The 20,711-nt window shown below is 44.0% G+C and overlaps 1 protein-coding gene across 1 annotated transcript in view; it reads left to right on the top strand.

The window, feature by feature from the left end:
* Window positions 1-658: 658 nt before the first annotated feature.
* The window catches only part of IGFBP7 (insulin like growth factor binding protein 7), a 73,453-nt gene continuing 53,400 nt past the window's right edge, over window positions 659-20,711 (top strand). The window contains exon 1 of the mRNA XM_043604216.1: window positions 659-1,243. Coding sequence (XP_043460151.1) covers window positions 769-1,243 — 475 coding nt within the window. The 5' untranslated portion in view covers window positions 659-768. The remainder of the gene's footprint in view (window positions 1,244-20,711) is intronic.

Consider the following 20,711-nt stretch of genomic DNA (forward strand, 5'->3'; position numbering starts at 1 on the left):
TTCCCAAAAGAGGAGTGGTTGGCAATGATTTGTCCTCTTAGCCTGGCACCCAAGGCCACACCGGGCCTGTGGCCAACAGGGACACAAATCCCCATGTGGAGTTTTTTGTTTGTTTGTTTGTTTTAATGTTTATTTATTTTGAGTCGGTGTGGGGGAGGAGCAGAGAGAGAGAGAGATAGAAAGAGAGGGAGAGAGAATCCCAGGCAGGCTCCATGCTCAATGCAGGGCTGGTTCCCAAGAACCAGCAGATCATGACCTGAGCCAAAACCCAGCCAGATGTACAACCTCCTGACCCATCCAGGTGCCCCCTCACCCTGTGGCGTTTTGTTCTTTAAAAAGCTTTCCAAACTTCAGAGGAATTTAGGACTCAGGTCTCCCAGGCCCACGGAGAATTTAATAGATTAAACACAGGGTAATCGCAAAGTTGTTGTCGTTAAGAAGTATAACTGTCTGGGCGAGGAACCAGAAGCTGAGGGAGCCGCCGTCCTTGCCGGCGACCTCGAGGGACTGGGGAGCGGTGCACTGGGCTAAGGGGCGGGAAGCACTGGAGACCCAGCCTCCCGGGCCCGCGCGGATGCCCTGCCCCACCCCGCCGGCAGGGGCGCGCTGGAGCCCGGCGGTCCCGGGAGGCGCGGCACGGGCGGGGCGGCCGCGCTCTCGCCGCCCTGGGGTGTGGCTCTCGCGGCCCGGCCGGGCGGGGCGCGGGGTTTAAAACGTCAGCCTGCGGGATCAGGCTTACTCGCGCTCCCGCCGCCTCCGCGCCCAGCCATGGAGTGGCCGCCGCTGCGCGCCCTGCTCCTCAGCGCGGCCGGGCTGCTGCTCCTGCTCCTGCCCCTCTCCTCTTCCTCCTCTTCGGACGTCTGCGGCCCCTGCGAGCCGGCCGCCTGCCCGCCCCTGCCCCCGCGGGGCTGCCCTCTGGGCGAGACCCGCGACGCCTGTGGCTGCTGCCCGGTGTGCGCCCGCGGCGAGGGCGAGCCGTGCGGGGGCGGCGGCGCCGGCAGGGGGCACTGCGCGCCGGGCATGGAGTGCGTGAAGAGCCGCAAGAGGCGGAAGGGTAAAGCCGGGGCAGCAGCCGGCGGCCCGGGGGTGAGCGGCGTGTGCGTGTGCAAGAGCCGCTACCCGGTGTGCGGTAGCGACGGCATCACCTACTCCAGCGGGTGCCAGCTGCGCGCCGCCAGCCTGAGGGCCGAGAGCCGCGGGGAGAAGGCTATCACCCAGGTCAGCAAGGGCACCTGCGAGCAAGGTGGGCACGAACGCTTTCCCTTCCAACTCTGCCCCATCGGCCGCGCGCCCCCTCGCGGGTCAGACCCGGCGGGGCGTACTCGGCCGTTGTGCCCCGGGATACTTCCCTGGGCATCCGGGAGACGGATCCGAGGGGAGGATTTGGGCGCCTCTGACAGGCTAGGAGGCATAGGCAACGCCCCCTCTTCTCTCTCTCTCTCTCTCTCTCTCTCTCTCTCTCTCTCTCTCTCGGGGTTTTATTTTGGAAGCTTGTTGCGTGCGCCAAGAAGTGAGGTTTTGCGGGGCGAGTGTATATATAGAAAAGTTTTTCTGGCACCACAAGACTCCCGCGACCCAGCTCATACTGACAGCTGGCAAGTCGATAAGCAAAAGCTGCCCCCATTCTTTTGGAAACCCAGAGATGTCATTTTCTCGTCCTTCTTTCTTGGCTTGTGTGGATATAGAAGTGAAATCAAGAGTGAAGGGGGAAGAGTTTGACGCTGAAATACAAAGTAAAGGACTGTCAGAGAAGTTATTTGTCCCACGTTTAACTGGCTAGATTGTAAGAATTTTAAAAATTGGATTTCATGGTCTCTTAATGTTAGAGAAAGTAATTCACTTACTGGAAATTAAAGATTCTCAAACAATAATCTAACTAGCTAATTATTTGTGGGCAAAAAGTGCAAAGTCTTTGAAGAATGTTTTTATGACGTAGTTTATACTGTGAACCTTATGACCATTTTGTTTTTCTTTCTTGTCCCTTTTTTGTGTGTAATTCGTCCCCAGGATGCACTGTTCGGCAGGAATGCCTTTGAGGTTATGTTTGATCATTTATTTTATTCCAGACAGATCCAAACTTGCCATAAATGAAAGGGGAAAATAAATAAGAGCCCGGACTTGTAAGGGGAAAAAAACCTCGGAGATTTTTAACTCTGTCTGAAATAACATTTTCCATAGGGAAATGTTAGAGAGATCCAACCTTGGCAGTCCCTCTCCTAGCCCCAGCCAACACAGCAAAGGGAGGGAGGCAGTTCTCCTGAAATGACAGAAGCAGTTGCTTCTTTAAGCACAGCTCAGACTTTCTCCACACTTTCCAAATAGTTCTTTTTTTAGAGTTTTTCCCAGAAGCCCATACTCTAATAGGTCGTATGTCACTCATTTCAGAGTTCACTATTGAAAGCTTTAAATCATGTGACTTACTGTGGACTATTTATATTACCATCATCACCTTGAACTTGGAAAATCACAACCCAAAATAATTCATATACTTTTCCAACAGAAACAGTCATTTGTTTTTTTGGATCTCATTTATCAGTCATATCTTGAAAAGAGAAATGTGCATCGTTTAAAAACTCCTTCCAAATACTGAGATTTTCTTATAAACATTCTAAGGGGAATTTTTCCCCACAGTCTTTCCAGATCATTGGGACTTGCTTATCACAGCCAAAGGTTAGCTTGGGGATTGTTTAAGCATTGTTGTCAGTTCTAGCCCGTAGCTAGTTTTATCCCTTTTTCTCTCTTGATATTTGTGTCTCTAAACGCACAGTGGGATTATAAAATCTTGAGAGTGATAGTTGTAGAGAACTAATCCTATCACCTCATTACCATGTACACCCCGTTCCCCAGCATCTTTCCAGACTGCAAATCCCTTGAAGATGTGGACCTGGTTTTTCTTTTTGTTTAGGAAGATGTTAAGTGAAATAGCGTCCAAAACTGGAAACCTTGACAAAATTAGCCTTTTCTTCCCAGTCTGAATCTAGAGATGGGGGTGTGGTGCCTGGGACCATTTGTAGGAGAATGTCAGAGAAAGCAGAAAAGAATGTGAGGTCTACCAGTGTGCTTGTCTACAGCAGAGACAAATGGGACTAAAACCATATCTCCTAATATATTTCTCCTGATGTGGATGTGTTTTGACAGCTACAGAGGCAAATCTGACAGAGTGCCATTTATTTCTGTGCCATTTAGTACTGGGGCTTTGCAAAGAATAGGAAATGTGTTTTCTAGGTTCCTCCAGCCATTTCTACCCTGAGAGGAATTTCAAGTTATGCTTCCTCAAGTGTTGAGAGGAAGGGGACATTCCTGCTGATCTCACTAACCAACATTTATTGAGCAGATAGCTGGTGTCAGCACTGTGCTAGATGTTCTACAGCTGGGGATGCACAGAACAGATCTGGTCCTGCTAATTAATGTATCCACACAGGTTGCAGTCTCCCCTCCCTGTGTGCCTTCCTTGGGGGGCTGGAGACACTCCCAATCATCCTCTTCTTTTCTGAGATTACCACTTACCCACTGTCTGGGGAAAAGATCTTACTTAGTCTGCTTGTTTTCTGTACCTGTGATAAGAGGCAAAGCCACCTTTTTGAAAGTATGTCTGAAAGATAATCTCAAAGGTTGGAACTACCATCATGCATTTAGTGTCATTATTGAAGTCCCTGAAGTCATGAGTAACTGGAAGAGGGGATGTGACAATGCAGTTTAATAAAGGGTTAATATAGGAGCACCTGGGTGGCTCAGTTGGCTAAGCGTCCGACTCTTGATTTCAGCTCAGGTCATGATCTTGAGGTTCGTGAGTTCGAGCCCCATGACAGGCTCTGCACTGACAGTGTGGAGCCTGCTTGGGATTCTCTCTCCCTCTCTCTCTGTCTCTTTCTCTGCCTCTCCCCGACTTGTGCATGTGCTCTCTCTCTTTCTCTCCCTCTCTCAAAATAAATAAACTTAAAAAAAAATAAAAAGTTAATATAGAGGTGCTGAGATATATGTATTAAAATCTCATGGTTGGAAGAGAACATGGTGCTCCTTTATTCCAATTCTTGATTAACACCTTTTGTTCCTGGTCCTTTAAATCTGAGCTTCTTGGCAATTCCGTTTCAACCACATTGGTCCCTTTGGGTCCCCTCTCCTCTTCTTCTCCCTCACAGTTTTTAATTGTGGAATCAGAATTCATTGTTTTTTTGTTATATTTTTTGAGAGAGAGGGCGCAAGTGAGCAAGAGGCAGAGAGAGAGAGAGAGAGAGAGAGAGAGAGAGAGAGAGAGAGAGAAGCGGACTCACCCAATGTGGGACACGAACTCATGAACCATCAGATCATGACCTGAGCTGAAGTCAGATGCTTAATGACTGAGCCACCCAGGTGCCCCAGAATTCTTTAAGAGTCTCTGTGTTTAGCATTTCTAGAACTAAATTCAAACCACTTATCAGGACGAATGAGGCTCTTTACCATAACTGTATTCTTTTGGCCTCTTCCCTCCAACCCAGTCATGGTCCAGCCGCAGTAAGTGTTGCTATTTGCTGTTGTTCACAGTCACCCCCTTGCCCTCACTTGTCTTTCCGCCCTTTGAACATTAGGCCTTCAAGATCAGGGCCTGTCCCTTTCTCCAGGAAGCTCCTTGACTCCCCTGGCTCCACCTACCCTCTACCCCCTTAATGATGTCCTTCAGTTCTCTGTAGGCTTCCAGTCCTTTTTCAACAATATTTATTGCACACATGCTGTGTGTATATAAGCAAGAGGCATTCTAGCAGAATAGTTAAGACACTGAGCTCTAGAACCAAACTCGCTGGGTGTGAATTGTAACTGTCACTTACTGATCCTTAAGCAAATTATTTGACCTCTTTGGGCCTGGGTTTCCTCACCCTTAATATAAGGATTATAATCATACCTATCTCAGAGTTGTTGTTAAGGTTCAGTGTTGTGAAATAGATGAATATATGGGAAGGGAAAAAAGGCGGAGGGGAACAAACCAAAGAGACTCTTTTTTTTTTTTAATTTTTTTTTTTTTTAATGTTTATTCATTTTTGAGAGATAGAGAGCACAAGCAGGGGAAGGGCAGAGAGAAAGAGGGAGATACAGAATCCAAAGCAGGCATCAGGCTCTGTCTGAGCTGTCAGCAGAGCCCAATATGGGGCTCAAACTCATGAGCCATGAGATCATGACCCGAGCCGAAGTTGGACACTTAACCAACTGAGCTACCCAGGTGCCCCCCCCACCCCCACCAAAGGGCTCTTTGGATGTCTGTTTTCCTCATAGGAGCATCCTAAAAGAGGGACGCTGTCTTATAATTATTTATAAACACAGTAGCTGGCTATTGGACGCTTTATAAGTATTTGTTGATTAAACAAAGAAATGCACGTAAGAAAGGGCCTTCCTGTTTGGAAATGCAGGCTGTGGACTCTCCTGCTTGTCTGTTCTCTTTTCTTCTTGTATATTCTGCCTTTCTGAAGTCTAGGCCCGGGAATACATCTGACGTTTGACCCCTCTTCCTCTCTTACCCTGAACTCTTAACGTTAGTTTTATTTGATGGACTTTAAACATTTGTTCTTTGAGAAGCTCATTTTAGGCTCATTTTATTTTGATAACCTATCATTCAAATCTCCATGTTCTGTTACTGTCCTTCAATGAGTTATGAACTTGTGATATTGTGATTTATAATAATAAATATATATGTGATCTTCCTGCCCGTTTCTGCAGCAAAGCTCCTAAAACCCTTGGAATTTCCGAGGTATGGAAAGTGGTGGGGTGTCTTTTGTATGTTAATGAGTTACTTTGGGACTGTGGTTGGGGGCTGGTTGCCACTTGAACCAACCACATGACTAAAGGGTTGGAACTTTCAGGCCTACTCTTCACCCCCTGGAAGGGAAGAGGGGCTGGAGATCACCAATGATTGTCATCGAATCATTAAGGCATGCTTATGTAACAAAGCCTCCACAAATACCCAAAAGGATGGGTTCAGAGAACTTCCGTGCTGGTGTACATGTGGAAATGCTGGAAGAATGGCCCTCCTGGAGAGGGCATGGGAACTCTATACCCCTGTCCCCATACCTTGCCCTATATATCTCTCCTGTCTGGCTGTTCCTGAGTTACATCCTTTTATAATAAACTGGTAATTTTGTAAGTAAAGTGTTTCTCTGAATTCTGTGAGCATTCTAGCAATCCATTGAACCAAGGAGAGGGAGTCGTTGGAACCCAGTTTATGGCCAGTCAGAAGCACAGGTGACCAACTGGACTTGGGATAGGCATCTGAAGTGGGAGTGCAGTCTTGTGGGACCGAGCTGTGTGACCTAACACTATCTCTAGGTAGATAGTGTCAGAAAAGAGTTGAACAGTAGGATGCACAGCTGCTATCAAAGAATTGCTTGGTGGCATGAAAAAAACACATTGCCACTGGTACCAGAATTGTAGAACTTTACTGAAAGTTGGAATAGGGATTTGAAACTTAAATGAGATTACTAATGGTCTGGTTTATCTCCAGGGATGGGGGAAACAGAAGTCCATGCAATGCTTTGTAAACAGTTATACCATAAAGATGGCCACAGAGCCCAGATGAGGGGGATCCTTAACCCAAACTTGTAGAAAAAGGGCCAGGAATGACTTCCTGGAAGAGTAAGGTCCTGAGATGGGGATGTAAAGGAATTGGCTGGAGAAGAGCTAGCATGGGGGTTGGAACGGACTTAGAATGGAAAGAAGAGCATTAGCAGCAGAAGGAATAGCACATGGTTCCATAGGGCTGCCTCACAGAACAGGAGAGCAGAGGTGACTGCTGAACACTTGACCCCAAGGATGGAGAAGTTTAGATGCATTGAAGTTTAGAGGTGATCACCAGAGCTGAGGGACCTATTCGGTGATAACATTGGATTTATGCTTTTTAAAAATCTGTGTTGGCCACTTTTAGAATGGGATTGGAAGAGGGGCAAGACTGCAGTCAGAGACTGCCATTAGGAGGCTGTTACAATAATCCCAGCAAAAGCTGCCTAGACTTCTTCACAAGACCTTACGTTTCTCAGATCTTAGAAGCATTGTCAAATCCGGGCTCTTAACCTGCCATGGCAAGCTGTGTGTTGCTTGGCAGAGACAAGCCCATTGTACTGCGCTTTTTTCTTATAAATGACTCCTTACAAAGTACCCACACATCCTCTGCTCATTAGCTAGCCCTGCTCCCAAATTATAACCCACTTGCTCATTTCAGGAAGCTCTTCCTCTCTCGCCCACAATTCCCATTCCTCCGTCTGCTTTCAGATCAGAAACAGAAAATGTCACCTCCCAAAAAGTCCACCCCAGACCAACAGAAATGCTTTAAAATTTTTTCTGGCCTCATTTGCCCTTCTTAAGCACAGAAACTTCTAGAAAGTTAAGTGAATCACTGGTTCATTTTTAGTTTACCTAGTTTTAATCATTGCATTTTAGTAAGGATTTGAAAACCTGAAGAAGCTTTAGAAAAGAAAATAGGCAGCCTTGCCAAAGGGGTCTTAAAGGACTTAAGATTCTTTTGGAGGAAAATAATCCAAAGAACAAGTTAATGTTTCTTCATGGTTGGGAATTAGTTATTAAGTGGAAGGTGCCTGACCTACTGTTCTACAGTTCCTCAGGAGATGGAATTAAAAGGCCTGGAATTAAGTAGCCATGAGGCACATTTAGAATACACAGTAGGAAGAACTTACTGGTAAAAACTGTTGAATACCATAACATGCTCACATGGGAGTCTGGAGAATTCAGTTTCAAAGATTCTCTTTGGGGAGCTGAGAGATCACCTCAGTGAGGAGATGAAACATGTAGAAGAGGTTGTTATAACTTTAAAAATCTTTTATACCCTGGGCCTGTGAGATGGAATGATTGAGCTGATCAGGCATTTGACACCGCTAAATAGGATTTCCATCCTTCCCCACGAGCCTGCTCTCCGGTTTACTGCAGACTTGCCTTCTACAAGAGACTGCCTTATAAGGCTCTCTTTGGGTAGTTTAGCGACAAAACTCTCCTGGATGGAGTCCAAGGCTGGCCAGCCTTCCTTCACTCTAAATTCCTGCCCACAGTGGATAAGATTATAGTGCTTCCTTTACCTCAAGCTACCCCACAAATGATCTCACCTCATCTGTGTTTTTAATTGTAAGACAACATCTTGTTTTTGGCAGCTTTACTAAAAAGGAACCCTGAACTATCGTCAAAAGAACTTTAAGCTAGGGACCATATGAATGTAACCTTTTTTTGTAATTTAGATCCAGGGCAGCACTGTTAGATTTGAGATGGAAGAAGACGTGTGTGTAAATGAATGTTAGCTTATATTAGGCAATTTTAAAGATTTCGCAGGGAGACCTTTACTCTTTAGGAGGGTGGGTGGGAGGGACTAGAAATAGCTAAGGAAAGCTTTCTCAAGGCTGTTCTGGGTGGGTTTTTCAGGTCCGTTAAGACCAGCACCCCACTACCCCCACAAAGCCTACACAAGAAAGTGAAGAGGTCTGTAGAAGAAAGCCAGGGTTGATAACATGTGGGGGAGGGGGAAAATGTTTATTTATTTATTTTTACTTAAAATTGATGAGTTAAATAATTGAACTCTTTTTTTCTCAAGTTGGATTAGTGGCAAAATGATCTGGTGCCTTAGAAAAAGCTAATTTGTTGAATCGACTTTACCGTTCTACAAAAGAAAGCTAGGTGAGGTTATTAGAAACAGCTGGAGGGGTGCCTGGACAGCTCAGTCTGTTAAGCATCCTTCAGCTCAGGCCTTGATCTCAGGGTGGTGAGTTCAACCCCCACATTGGGCTCAGCACTGGGCTTGAAGCCCCCAAAATCAAAAAAGAAAAAGCTGGATTGAGCAATAGCCCCACCTCTCTCAATGCCTCCACCAAGCAGTGGGTTACCAGAGAGAGGAACCAACCAGAAATGGACTGCGTCCAAAAGCACGTTGAGGTTGCAGAGCATTTTTGTGTCTGAAAAGAAAGGTTCAGACCAGGGCGCCTGGGTGGCACAGTCCATTAAGCATCTGACTTCAGTTCAGGTCATGATCTCATTGTTTGTGAGCTCGAGCACTGCTTCTCTGTTTCTCTCTCTGCCCCTTGCTTACTTATGCCCTCTCTCGGGGAAAAAAAAAAAAAGAGAGAAAGGAAGGAAGGAAAGTAGGTAGGTAGGTTCAGACCAGATAAAACAAACCTAGTAACCCAGTGTAGACAGTGCCCCATTCCTGTGGTATGATGTTACTTACTTACACCAAGAGGGCCAAGGACAAGCCAACATGTTCAAAATAGAGTTTACTATGAAAAAGCAACACCTTCAAAACTTCAGGGTAATGCATTTAATAAATGAAGGCACAGTTTGGTGTACTCCTTCACAGGATTATTGTGAATGTCAGAGTATAAAACAGATATGAAATCACTATAAAGTGTGCAGCACCAAATGTAAAGAGTCCTTATTAACTAGACTGTAAATTCTTTGGGAGCAAGAACTCTACATAGTGCATTGTAGAATACCTTAATACATTTATCTTACAGTTTCTTTTTGATGAATTGATCGGGGATATATGATACATCCCTGTATAAATAGCTCTAAAAGAGCTCTTTCTTTTAGCATAAAATAGAAATTCTTTATGATAACAAAGTTAATGTCTTAGTTTACTTGGCTTTTTGTGGTTCACCTTATAATAAATGTCCTATTACATGCAGCGCAGAATGATATTTCTTAAAAGAATGTATCGAAGGGGCGCTGCGTACAGATAGCTCAGTCTAGTGGCAGTCCTTCCAGGGCCAGATTGGAAAGTCTCTTCAATTGCAGCCAAGAGGCTTTTGAAGGGCTGGTGTGCTGGGAGCAGCTAGCATGAATATTTTCCCAAGCAGGACCTCTGGGAGCATAACGTTTGTTTCTATGGTGTTTGATCATCTGCCAGGCTTTCTGGTAAGTCCGAGTAAGGTGAGGAAGGAGAAAAGACAGTTAAGATAACTGTCAACACACTCCAGTGTTCCCCTTCACCTGAAATTTTAGTTCTGAGTGCTGACTGAGCCCTGCACACACCCACCCTGGCACCACTCTGGCATCAGTTTTCTCAGCTGGGATAATAATATTTACTGCACATCTGAGCTGGGATTCGTTGTGGGATTACTCCCCTTACAGACTGAAGCATATATTTTGTCAGGTGATCACGTGCAAGAGAAGGAAAATCCTTGTGGGGGTTTGAGAACTCCGGCATAATCCATTTTGACTTTTTGAGAGGAAAAAAGAGAGCACTTAAATATTCTAACAGGCAGAAATGCAGCTGACTTCAATCACCCTGTTCTTTCATGTTGTTTTTCTTGAAACAGGGACGTCTCCAGCTTTTTTGGAGGCTTGTCTCCCCACCCCACCCCACCCCCCCAGCAAGAAAGGCTCAAAGACATTTCATTTACATCATGGCAGATTAGCTGGCCAGTGGTCAAGTGGTTGAATTGGGAAAGCTTTAGATCTGACATCTGTTCTCTCTTCTGGCCTGACCCCAAGCAAGGGAGAAAAAATTTATCAAGAAATAGATCTCCGGGAACATTCAGAAGGTTTTGAAAGAGACCACACAGAAATGAGGCTTTAGGAATTTGTCTGGGTAGCCTGAGCCTGCAGGGATGCAAAGCCTGCTCCTTCTCCACGGGCGCTTTCAGAACTTTCTGCTCCGGGAACAGAAATCCGAAAGTGGATTTCAGCAGCAGCTGCAGCAATTACGCGGCAACCCTGGCTTCCGAAGGAATTTCCCCCCCCAGGAAGCCGTAGAGCATGTGACTGAGCTTGAAATGCTTAGGCAGCAGCGCCGCTCTGAGTTACAGGAGGTGAGGTGAGGCGAGGCGATCCATGCAGAAAGGCTGCTTATTAGAGATGCCCAGCCCAGCTGGAGAGGGCAGGCTGGGGCGGAGAGCAAGAAGCTGCCAAGTTTTGATGGGCCAGAGCTTCGGAGCCAGAGGCCCCACTGTGCACAGGTGTGCCTCAGATCAGCGCTGCGGAGCAGGCGGGAGAGGCTGATGCAGCTCAGCTCTTTGTGCCCCACCAAGGCTTTGGTTCACTAGAAGAGAACTGTTGGGGCAGGGGCAGGCCTTTTGGACCTGGTTGTGATATGGGAAAGTGAGCAGCCCCTCCCTCACTCCTGCCTCCTTGGAGGCATCTTTCTTTTCTCTCTCTCCCTCTCTCCCTCTTCCTCTCCCTCTTCTCTCTCTCTCCTCCCCCTCCCCCCTCTCTTCCCCCACCTCCCTCCCTGGCCTATCATTGCATGCTGCCCCTTTCTCCTGCCTGAGCACAAAGAAATGAGGTTTTCTCTCCAGTCCCAGCCCTTTGTTAGTTACAGAGCTTGGCCAGCAACTTGATACATGGTGAACACTGCTCAGTGTGCCTCCCCAATTCCATCCCCAGACTTAGGAACCACATGTGGCATTCTCCCATAGATAGCAAATAAGCCAAACGTTGGCATGCTACCTCTGAAAGGTCGGTGTTATCCAGGAGACGGTTGTCCCTTCTTTTCTTGATGCTGCTTTGGGTTGAAGTTTTTTCAGGTACTTTAGGATCCTCACTTATTCCAAACCCAGTAGAGCCCCTCTCCGGCCCAGTCCAGGAGGAAGGGGAGACAGCCATAACCCCATAACCATGGGCTTGATAGGTCTCCAAGGCCGATCCCAGGCCTGACCCTACCAGTTGTCTTCAACTCTTATGATTTCTGGTCACCCAGCAGCCAAAATTTGATACAAGTGAGGAAATACAGTAGAATGGTTAAGGATGTGAACTTGGGAATCAGACCACATGAGTCAAATCCCCCTTTGCCACTTAACTACTTGTGTGACCCAAACCTCCTTGATTCATAGTTTTCTTACTTGCAAAACTGGTGTAATAATAATGTCTGCCACTTAGGGTTGTTGGGAGCTTAAGTGAGGTAATACACAAAAAGCTTCGGTACCTGGCACATAGAAAAGTCTCATTAAATGCTGTTTCATTTCAGTTTTTGTTGTTCCTAGCATTATAAGCCCTGGTACGAGTTAGTTTATAAGCACCTTGACTGTGATGCATTATGTCTTACTTGACCAATCCAAATGTAATACCGCCCTGTGTATCTCCAAGTTAGATCTGAAACCTGTGTTTAGAACTCTGCAAGCAAAATGTCAGGGTAATGTTCTTAGAACCAAATCCCTGGAAACTTTCATCTAGCTCTTGTTATTGTTCTTCAAGGATTCCAGGGCAGAGAGCCGTGCTCCATCTCTGAGACCCCAGAGTCAAATGCAAGTAACCACCCAGGGTGCTGGCCAGAGGGTTCACTTTGCTTTACAACATGGAGTATTTCCATCTTTCATGTCACACCCTTTTTTTTTTTTTTTTCCTAAGAGCACCTTTCAAGTATAGAGGACATTTTAGATTCAGAGGACACTTAAGTAATGATTGGTCTGTTTCTTCCCTGCATACATCAAAAATGTTTTTGTGTTTTATTGTTTGGTTCATATAAAAACCAAAAAACCCGGAGATAATTGGCTACAAAAAAGAATATGAACCAAAATCACTGAGATTGGCATAGGGAGAGTATGATTAATATTTATTAGGTACATATTGGGTATTATCCTTGACTTTGGAGACTTGTGGAATTTGTGTCTCTTCTTTGCTTGCAATTCATGTGTCTCTTCTTTGGCTTTTACATGTACCTCAGCAGGAACTAGTTTAAAAAAAATCAAAACACTTAACTATAAACGGGAATACTTAGACTCAGGAAGGTACCCACTTAGGTTGGTTCTTTGCATCTACCTGAAAAGTGATGCCATCCACCTCCCAGCATAGGGTGGAGAGCAGAAGATGAGGGTATGGAGAGGAAATTTAAGACGCTGGATAACTTTTCAGATCTACCAGCTTCAGCAATTGTGAGTAAAGTTGACAAAACACTGGGACCACCAACTCTCCATGTACATCGTGTGCTCGATCCCATTCTAAAGCGGTGATTCTTGACCTTGGCAGGACATCAGAATCTCCTGGGGAGTTTTATAAAATTCTGATGCCTGACTTCTACTCCAAGATTCTTATTTAATTGGTTTGCGTGTAACCTGGGCAGCAGGCCTTTTAAAAGCTCCCAGATGATTTAATGTCCAGGCCAGGTTCAGAAGCATTGTTCTAAAAAGACTTCAAGTGACTGGGTGTGCACCATTTCATTAGGATAATTATAATAATGATGAGCCAATTTTTCCTGCACTTATCCAGCATGTAATGTTTCACAGCAGGACAACTTTTCAGAATATCTAGTTCACTGTGGGAAATGGAAGCCCTAGAAAGCATGAACACTCAGGATAATGCAAGCAGCATGGTGGTTTGGCTGCTGCTTATCTCCTTGGCCATTTCAGTGCTGTTATCTGAGTCAGACAGAATGGAAATATTTCTACAACTATCAGTATTTGTTGGTATTAATAAAAATTGGAGTACCACAGTACTTTAAGAAAAATAGTAATCTAAAGCCACACGACTCAATCTTTTAATTCTGTCACTAGGGATGCCCGCGTGGCCCAGTTGGTTAAGCGTCAGACTCTTGATTTCAGCTCAGGTCATGATCTCACAGTTTGTGAGTTCAAGCCCTACGTCGGGCTCCATGCTGACAGTTCAGGACCTCCTTGGGCTTCTCTCTCCCTCTTTTCCTGCCCCTCCTCCCTCTCTCAAAATAAAAAAAAAAAAAAAGAAAGAAAAAATTGTCACTGGAACATAAGTTCCACGAGCCTGGTGCTTTTTATCTGTTTGTTCACTGTTAAATCTCTAGTGTCTAAACAGTCCTTGGGATAAGATAGTAGGTATTCAGTACATACTTATTGTGTAAATGAAAGAATAAAAGTAGATTATAATGTGCCCTGTGGGGAAGGAGAACCTTTACACTGGGGGAAGCCCATCCCTCTCTCACCCCCCTCAGAATCTCTAACAGGGAGAGGTGACTGTCCAGCTTCTAGGTCCCCCAACCTAGAGGAGAATCTTTTGTCACTTGGCTGAACTCTTCCTCGTTGTCATCTTCCAAAATTGCCCCTTATACTTATGTCCTACTATTACAAAAACTGAGACTGAAAACAAATATTCAGTTCAATTTTTCTTTTTTTTTTTAATTTTTTTTTCAACGTTTATTTATTTTTGCGACAGAGAGAGACAGAGCATGAATGGGGGAGGGGCAGAGAGAGAGGGAGACACAGAATCAGAAACAGGCTCCAGGCTCTGAGCCATCAGCCCAGAGCCCGACGCGGGGCTCGAACTCCCGGACCGCGAGATCGTGACCTGGCTGAAGTCGGACGCTTAACCGACTGCGCCACCCAGGCGCCCCAATTTTTCAATTTTATCATCTCCCCCAATCATCTCCCAGGCATTATTAGGGAATACTGTTCTACCACTGGCTGTGTGACCTTGGGAAATTTACTTAACCTCTCTGATCATCAGTATTCTCATCTGTAAAATGAAGATATTACCTACCTCACAAATTGGTTATGAGAGTTACATGAGTTAATGTTTAGCACAGTGTTTGGCCCACAGTTGGCCCTTAATAAAGCTTACTTCTCGTCTGCTTTCCCCTTCCGTTAAATAGCAATAGAGGAAGTCACAAATTCAGTTCATTCTCATTATTAATGGTAGTTCTTACAAAGTCCTACAAATGCTGAATTAGTGTACTAAGTACTGAACCATTGCTCTTAGGGGCAACACAGTTAAGTTCCTGATCACATTTTTGTTAACCAATCAGTACATAGCTTTGCTTTATGTTTCTGCTTATAGACACCTCAATATATATTGATTTGTTCACATTGAACTCACGGCCAACAACCTATAACTCCTGCCTGAATGAAGCTTATCTAACACACATTTTTCTCTGTAAGACACATAACCCTTTTTTGCTTAGAACACTAGACAGCACTTTAACACTATACCTGGGGACCATTTTAAATGTTTGTTTATTTTTGAGACAGGGAGTGGTAGACAGAGAGAGAGACAGAATCCCAAGCAGGCTCCATGCCATCAGCAGAGAGCCCAGTGCGGGGCTCTAACTCACAAACCATGAGATCATGACCTGAGCTGAAACCAAGAGTCAGATACTCAACCAACTGATCAACTCAGGCACTATTTTAAACAGCGAGGTCACCAACATAAAACACAAAAATATATTAAAAAAAAAAAAAAGTCTGTGAAGGGGATACTTTTTTACAGTATGAAAGTAGAAACAAAGCAGTTTGGGACCTCAGATTTTGTTTTGTTTTGTTTTTCGCCAGTCTGCACATACAAGAATGATTTGGGGGTTACAAATTTTAGTGAGTAGGTGGCTTCACAAATACGGAATCCATGAATAATAAGGATCAACTGTTGGAAATAGATCAGTGACAAGCATTAGGGAACTGTCAGGTTTCTGAAGGCAGAGCACACTATGGGTCACTCTTCCTTGGTGTGTCCCAAGGCATATAACCATTCTGGGCACAGAGCAGGTACTTAGTAGATAATTGTTGGACTCTGCATCCAATTTAACAAATACATATGCTATCCCTGTTGTCAACTGTACCCATGACAGGCTTCTGTTTTTGCCCTTCGTGCATCTGCAAGCAGGATTCCCATTCTACAGGTGTTAGTAAGAAGTATAGATTTTACTATGTTTTTATAGGGACAGCAGGAAAGTCCCTCCCATTCCTCTCTCCAGCCCTCCCCCCAGCTAGAGCCTCCTGCATGACCTTTCCCTCACACAGAGCCAGGCTTGCAGGCACGATTCTTCACTTTACCCCAAACCAGCCCTCTCCTCCCTCTCTAGATGTACACTCAGCAATTAGGCTGTGTCCTGGCTCATCTGGGTTCACCCATCACTTAACTCAGGAAGCAAAGGTTACCTGGATCATCACTGTCATTAGAAGTAGAATATTGTAATGATTCCCTATGAGTCATGTCAAGTACCTTTTTGTAAATGCTGTGTGCTAAGTGCCATGATAAGGAAATTTGCAGTGATGAGAAAGATAATGCCCCTTTCCAAAGGAGCCTACAAAGCTGTGGTCTGTCTGGTGGTGTGTGAAGTGTAGCAAGGCAGAAGAGGCAGTTAGACTAAATTAAAATAAAAGGTCAATAAAAATGCATAGGAGCAAAGAACATACACCTACCCCTCATTTCTCTTTCTCTCTTTTTTTTTTTTTAATAATTAGAAGTGTATATTTTCAATGCAATTTCTACTGGAATGGAAAAAATGCACAAAGGTACATTCACATTTGTAGCCTACAAATACATTATAATTTAATTACAGACTTCATGAGCTTATAAATAATGTAACTATGGCTAGATGTGGAGTATATAAATGACTTAGTTATGACTTTGCCCAAAGTGACATTCTGGAGTGGGAGACAAATGAATTTTATGTTTGTTTGCTCAGAATTGAGTTAAGGATAGAATATTGATCCAAAAGAATCTTAAAGATTATTTTACCTTGGTAAAATACTGAGAAATACCAAATTAGTAAATTCTGTTCTACCTAGTTCCCTGGCAAATGTATAAAAGCAAAATTTTAAATAGATGCAAATGACCCATTGAGACCACGAGGATACTGTTTTGCTGTTAGTGATCCATTGTCAGATGTCTAGCTTTTTGGACAAACTACAGTAGGTTTTAAATTCTAGACTTTACTTATCCTTGTTAATTAATTTCAGCTGTTGTGAAGTTTATGTGTGTTCTGGGAATGTGAGCTAATTTAATTTTGTTTTCAATTAAGATCTTTTTTGTTACTCAGGAAAAACAAACATCATGGAAACTTATAGAACTCATTGAAATAAAGACCATCATTATTAATCTTTTTATTGTACCCATTCCATATTTTACTGTACTTCTCTCTAGTGTTTTTCTAGACATATATAATTATTTAAATAGTGTTATCCATGTTTTTTTACATCTTGTTTTTCATTTATAACTATCCTCCATGTGTTTAAAGTATGTTATAAATGTCATTTATAATGCTATATGATCATTAGAATGAATCATAATTCATTTCAGTTTTCCTCTGTCAAAAATAACCTTTAAATTCTCATGTTTGGACATAAAGGTCTTGTTTCTTCATTACATTTTTAGAGTAGACATCACATTGGAATTATGATTCAAAGGTATGAACATTTAAAAAATTTTTGAGGGGTTTTTACACAATTTATAAGAATTTTTGAGGGGTGGCTCAGTTGGTTGAGTGTCCGACTTCAGCTCAGGTCATGGTTTCACTGTTTATGAGTTCGAGCCCGGTGTCAGGCTCTGTGCTGATAGCTCAGAGCCTGGAACCTGCTTCTGATTCTGTGTCTCCCTCTCCCACTCATGCCTTGTGTCTCTTTCTCTCAAAAAAAAAAATAAATGTTAAAAAAATTTTTTAAATAAAAAATTTTCAGTGTATATTGACATTGATGATTACATTTTAAAAATTAGCCTCTTCTAAATTGGACACATTTTCTCCAAAAAACAAGAGGCCAAAAGCAAAGCATTTCAATATGCAGTCAAAATTACTGCTGAATTATCTTCAGACTTGGATTTTACTGTGACTGTCTCTCTCCAATGGCATAGAGACCATTGAGAGTAGTACCCTCACCCCAGTCCCTATTTATGAAATGCGTAGTGACTGGCCAACACCCAGGAGCCCTGCCATTCATCTAGTTTGCATCCAAGCTTGCCAGGCATTGGGAATAGATAGAGAACAACTAGATCTCCTCCATCAGGAGTTTGCTGTAATGCCTTTCTTTTGTTAAAGTCCAGTTTGGTCAATCATACATTTCAAAATAATAGTGGCTGGAGAGAATATGCCTTTGTGCATCATTGAGCTGGGATTCGTTAAAATCGTGTATCTCTGCTAGAGTAGCTTGAAAATGCCTATTGTAGCCACCTGCATGAGATACAAACAATAAACACTTAGTGAAATTGGAGGTTTTGTCTTTAGTGTTTTTTCATAGAAGAAAAATAATAGCCTTTACAACTCTATTTGACTACAATCAAACACAGTTGATTCTCAGTGTCTCATTAAATAGGAGTTCTGTGCATAATACTGAGCCTGTGGCTTGACCACCTGTTTCATCAGGTTGTGTGAGATGTACTGTTACTCTCCACCTCTTGGGAACAGCCTGTGGCCTGTTCCACTTATTAAAACTGGAAAAGAGGGGCACCTAGGTGGCTTTGTCAAGCATCTGACTTCAGGTTGGGTCATGATCTCACTGTTTGTGAGTTTGAGCCCTGCGTGGTCATCACAGAGCCTGCTTGGGATTCTCTCCCTCTCTCTCTGCTCCTCCCCTACTCGAGCATGCACTCACTCGCTCTCAAAATAAATAAATAAACTTAAAAAAAAAATGGAAAAGAATCTGCTTTCAACATTTTACTGCACATATCCTTGCAGTTTTCCTTAGGTCCTTAGAGATTGCCAAGGCCTTGTTTCCTTTTCCTCAGATCCTTAATCTCCCTCACTTCAGTGAGGGACAATAGTCCTCTGTAAGGCAGTTATTCCTGCTAATCCAGTAGTATCTCAAGAGTGCTGAGGATATACTTATAAAGTGGAGTGGCTGCACATCATTGTTCCAGCAGAATTTTTTCCATATTTTACCAGGAGTTAGGAATAGTAACAATACCCTAAGTCAACATAGAATAGCACAATTTATAAGAATTTTTACATATACACTTTGTATATAATCTTTTTATAAACACTTTTTAAAGTTTATTTATTTTGAGAGAGTGCGTATGCAAGTGGAGGAGGGGCAGAGAGAGAGGGGGAGATTGAGAATCCCAAGCAGGCTCTGCACTGTCCACGCAGAGCCCAATGCAGGTTGGTCCCATGACCGATCGTGAGATCATGACCTGAGCTGAGATCAAGAGTTGGATGCTTAACCAAATGAGCCACCCAGACGTGGCTCACATGTAGTTTCTAAAAATAAAACCTGTATCACTAAAAAGCAGAACTTTGTGAAGAACAAATTAAGTTTTCAGTCAATTTGAATAAAATTGAGTCCTGGGAGACTTTTTTTTTTTTTTTTTTGGCATGTGGGTGTGTGCGCGTGCGCTTGCGTGTGTGTGTGTGTGTGTGTGTGTGTGTGTGTGTGTGTTTCATCTCTATGGAATGAGAATGTGACCCACTGAAAAGTCCTTGAAACCAACAGCGTGTATCATAACAGCTGGAAAGCCAAACCTTAAAACACTGCCAAAGAGGGGCGCCTGGGTGGCGCAGTCGGTTAAGCGTCCGACTTCAGCCAGGTCACGATCTCGCGGTCCGGGAGTTCGAGCCCCGCGTCGGGCTCTGGGCTGATGGCTCAGAGCCTGGAGCCTGTTTCCGATTCTGTGTCTCCCTCTCTCTCTGCCCCTCCCCTGTTCATGCTCTGTCTCTCTCTGTCCCAAAAAATAAATAAACGTTGAAAAAAAAAATTTTTTTAAAAAACACTGCCAAAGAAAGCAGGAAACAGTAAGTTTCTCATGGAAGTATGACATGTATCTCAGATTCAAGAAGTTCTTAGACAAAGAGGTGAAGGAATATTCCTCAGCAGTTTTCTTAGTCCTGTAATTTAGTTTGTATGTACTTTATATTATTTTTTTTTAGTTTGTAAATACTTTTAGGTTATGTAAGTCTGTGCCTGATTAGAAGGTGCCATTCTGTATGAGTTCCTTCAGCATAGAAAGGGATGCTGGGTGGTTCAGTGGGTTAAGTGTCTGACTTCGGCTCAGGTCATGATCTCACGGCTCATGGGTTCGAGCCCCACGTCAGGCTCTGTGCTGACACCTGGGAGCCTGGAGCCTGCTTTAGATTTTGTGTCTCCCTCTCTCACTGCCCCTGCCCTGTTTACTCTTTCTCTCTCAAAAATAAACAAAACAGTAAGAAAAAGAAAAGAAAAAGAAACGGATGTCTGGATTTAGGGAAGAGGAAGAGAAGATTGATCACCAAAAAGGACAACAGCTAGTCTATCAGTAAGGAATGTGTCCAGCTGCAGGTAACAGACCTGTCTACAAGGCTCACCCAAAATGGGGTTTCTTTGCTTGGAGTCCAGATGTAGACCGCTTCTGGTATGGGTTCAACTGCTCAGCAGTGCCACTGAAGGACCCAGGTTCTTTCTGCTCCATTATCCTTTACCTTGTGTTTGCTTTTGTCTTCATGTTTAATAGTTTCAAGAAGGCTACTATGCCTCTGGCCATTGAGTCTTAATTCAGGGTGGTTAGAAGGAGCAGGGAGAAGAGCGGTGCCAGTTGTATGTCCCATTTTATCAGGTGAGCCAAAGTTTCCCAGAAGCTCTCCTCTCAGCAAATGTCTGCCCAAGCTCATTGGCCATAAATAGGTCACTTGGCTACCCCTAGCAGCGCAAAAGACTGCGAACAGAGAGGGTAGAGTGGGGCAGGGTCCACCTCCAGTGTCTGCCAGAGCTAGGCAGCAGTTTCTCTTTCCAGAAACCGTTGTGAAGGCAAATTTAAAGAATGACTGGAAGTTTAGTGTTTTGGAGTTCACGGACCCCATCAGACTTCATTGAACAGTGATCAGTCATTTTTGAAAACCAGATGTTAAAATAGATCATGTCTGGAAAAAAAAAAAAAAAAGAGACCAGCTTTGTAGCAAAATAGGTCATTCCCAAAATTCCATGGGAAGAAGTTCTATTGCAAAGGTACTGGGGCACCAGGGTGGCTCAGTTGGTTAAGCATCCGACTTTGGCTCAGGTCATGATCTCGCAGTTCATGGGTTCAATATCTGCATCGGGCTCTGTGCCGACAGCTCAGAGCCTGGAGCCTGCTTTAGATTCTGTGTCTCCCTCCCTCTCTGCTCCTCCCCTGCTCTC

The sequence above is a fragment of the Prionailurus bengalensis genome, chromosome B1 (genome assembly GCF_016509475.1).
Source record: "Prionailurus bengalensis isolate Pbe53 chromosome B1, Fcat_Pben_1.1_paternal_pri, whole genome shotgun sequence".
Lineage (NCBI taxonomy): Eukaryota > Metazoa > Chordata > Mammalia > Carnivora > Felidae > Prionailurus > Prionailurus bengalensis.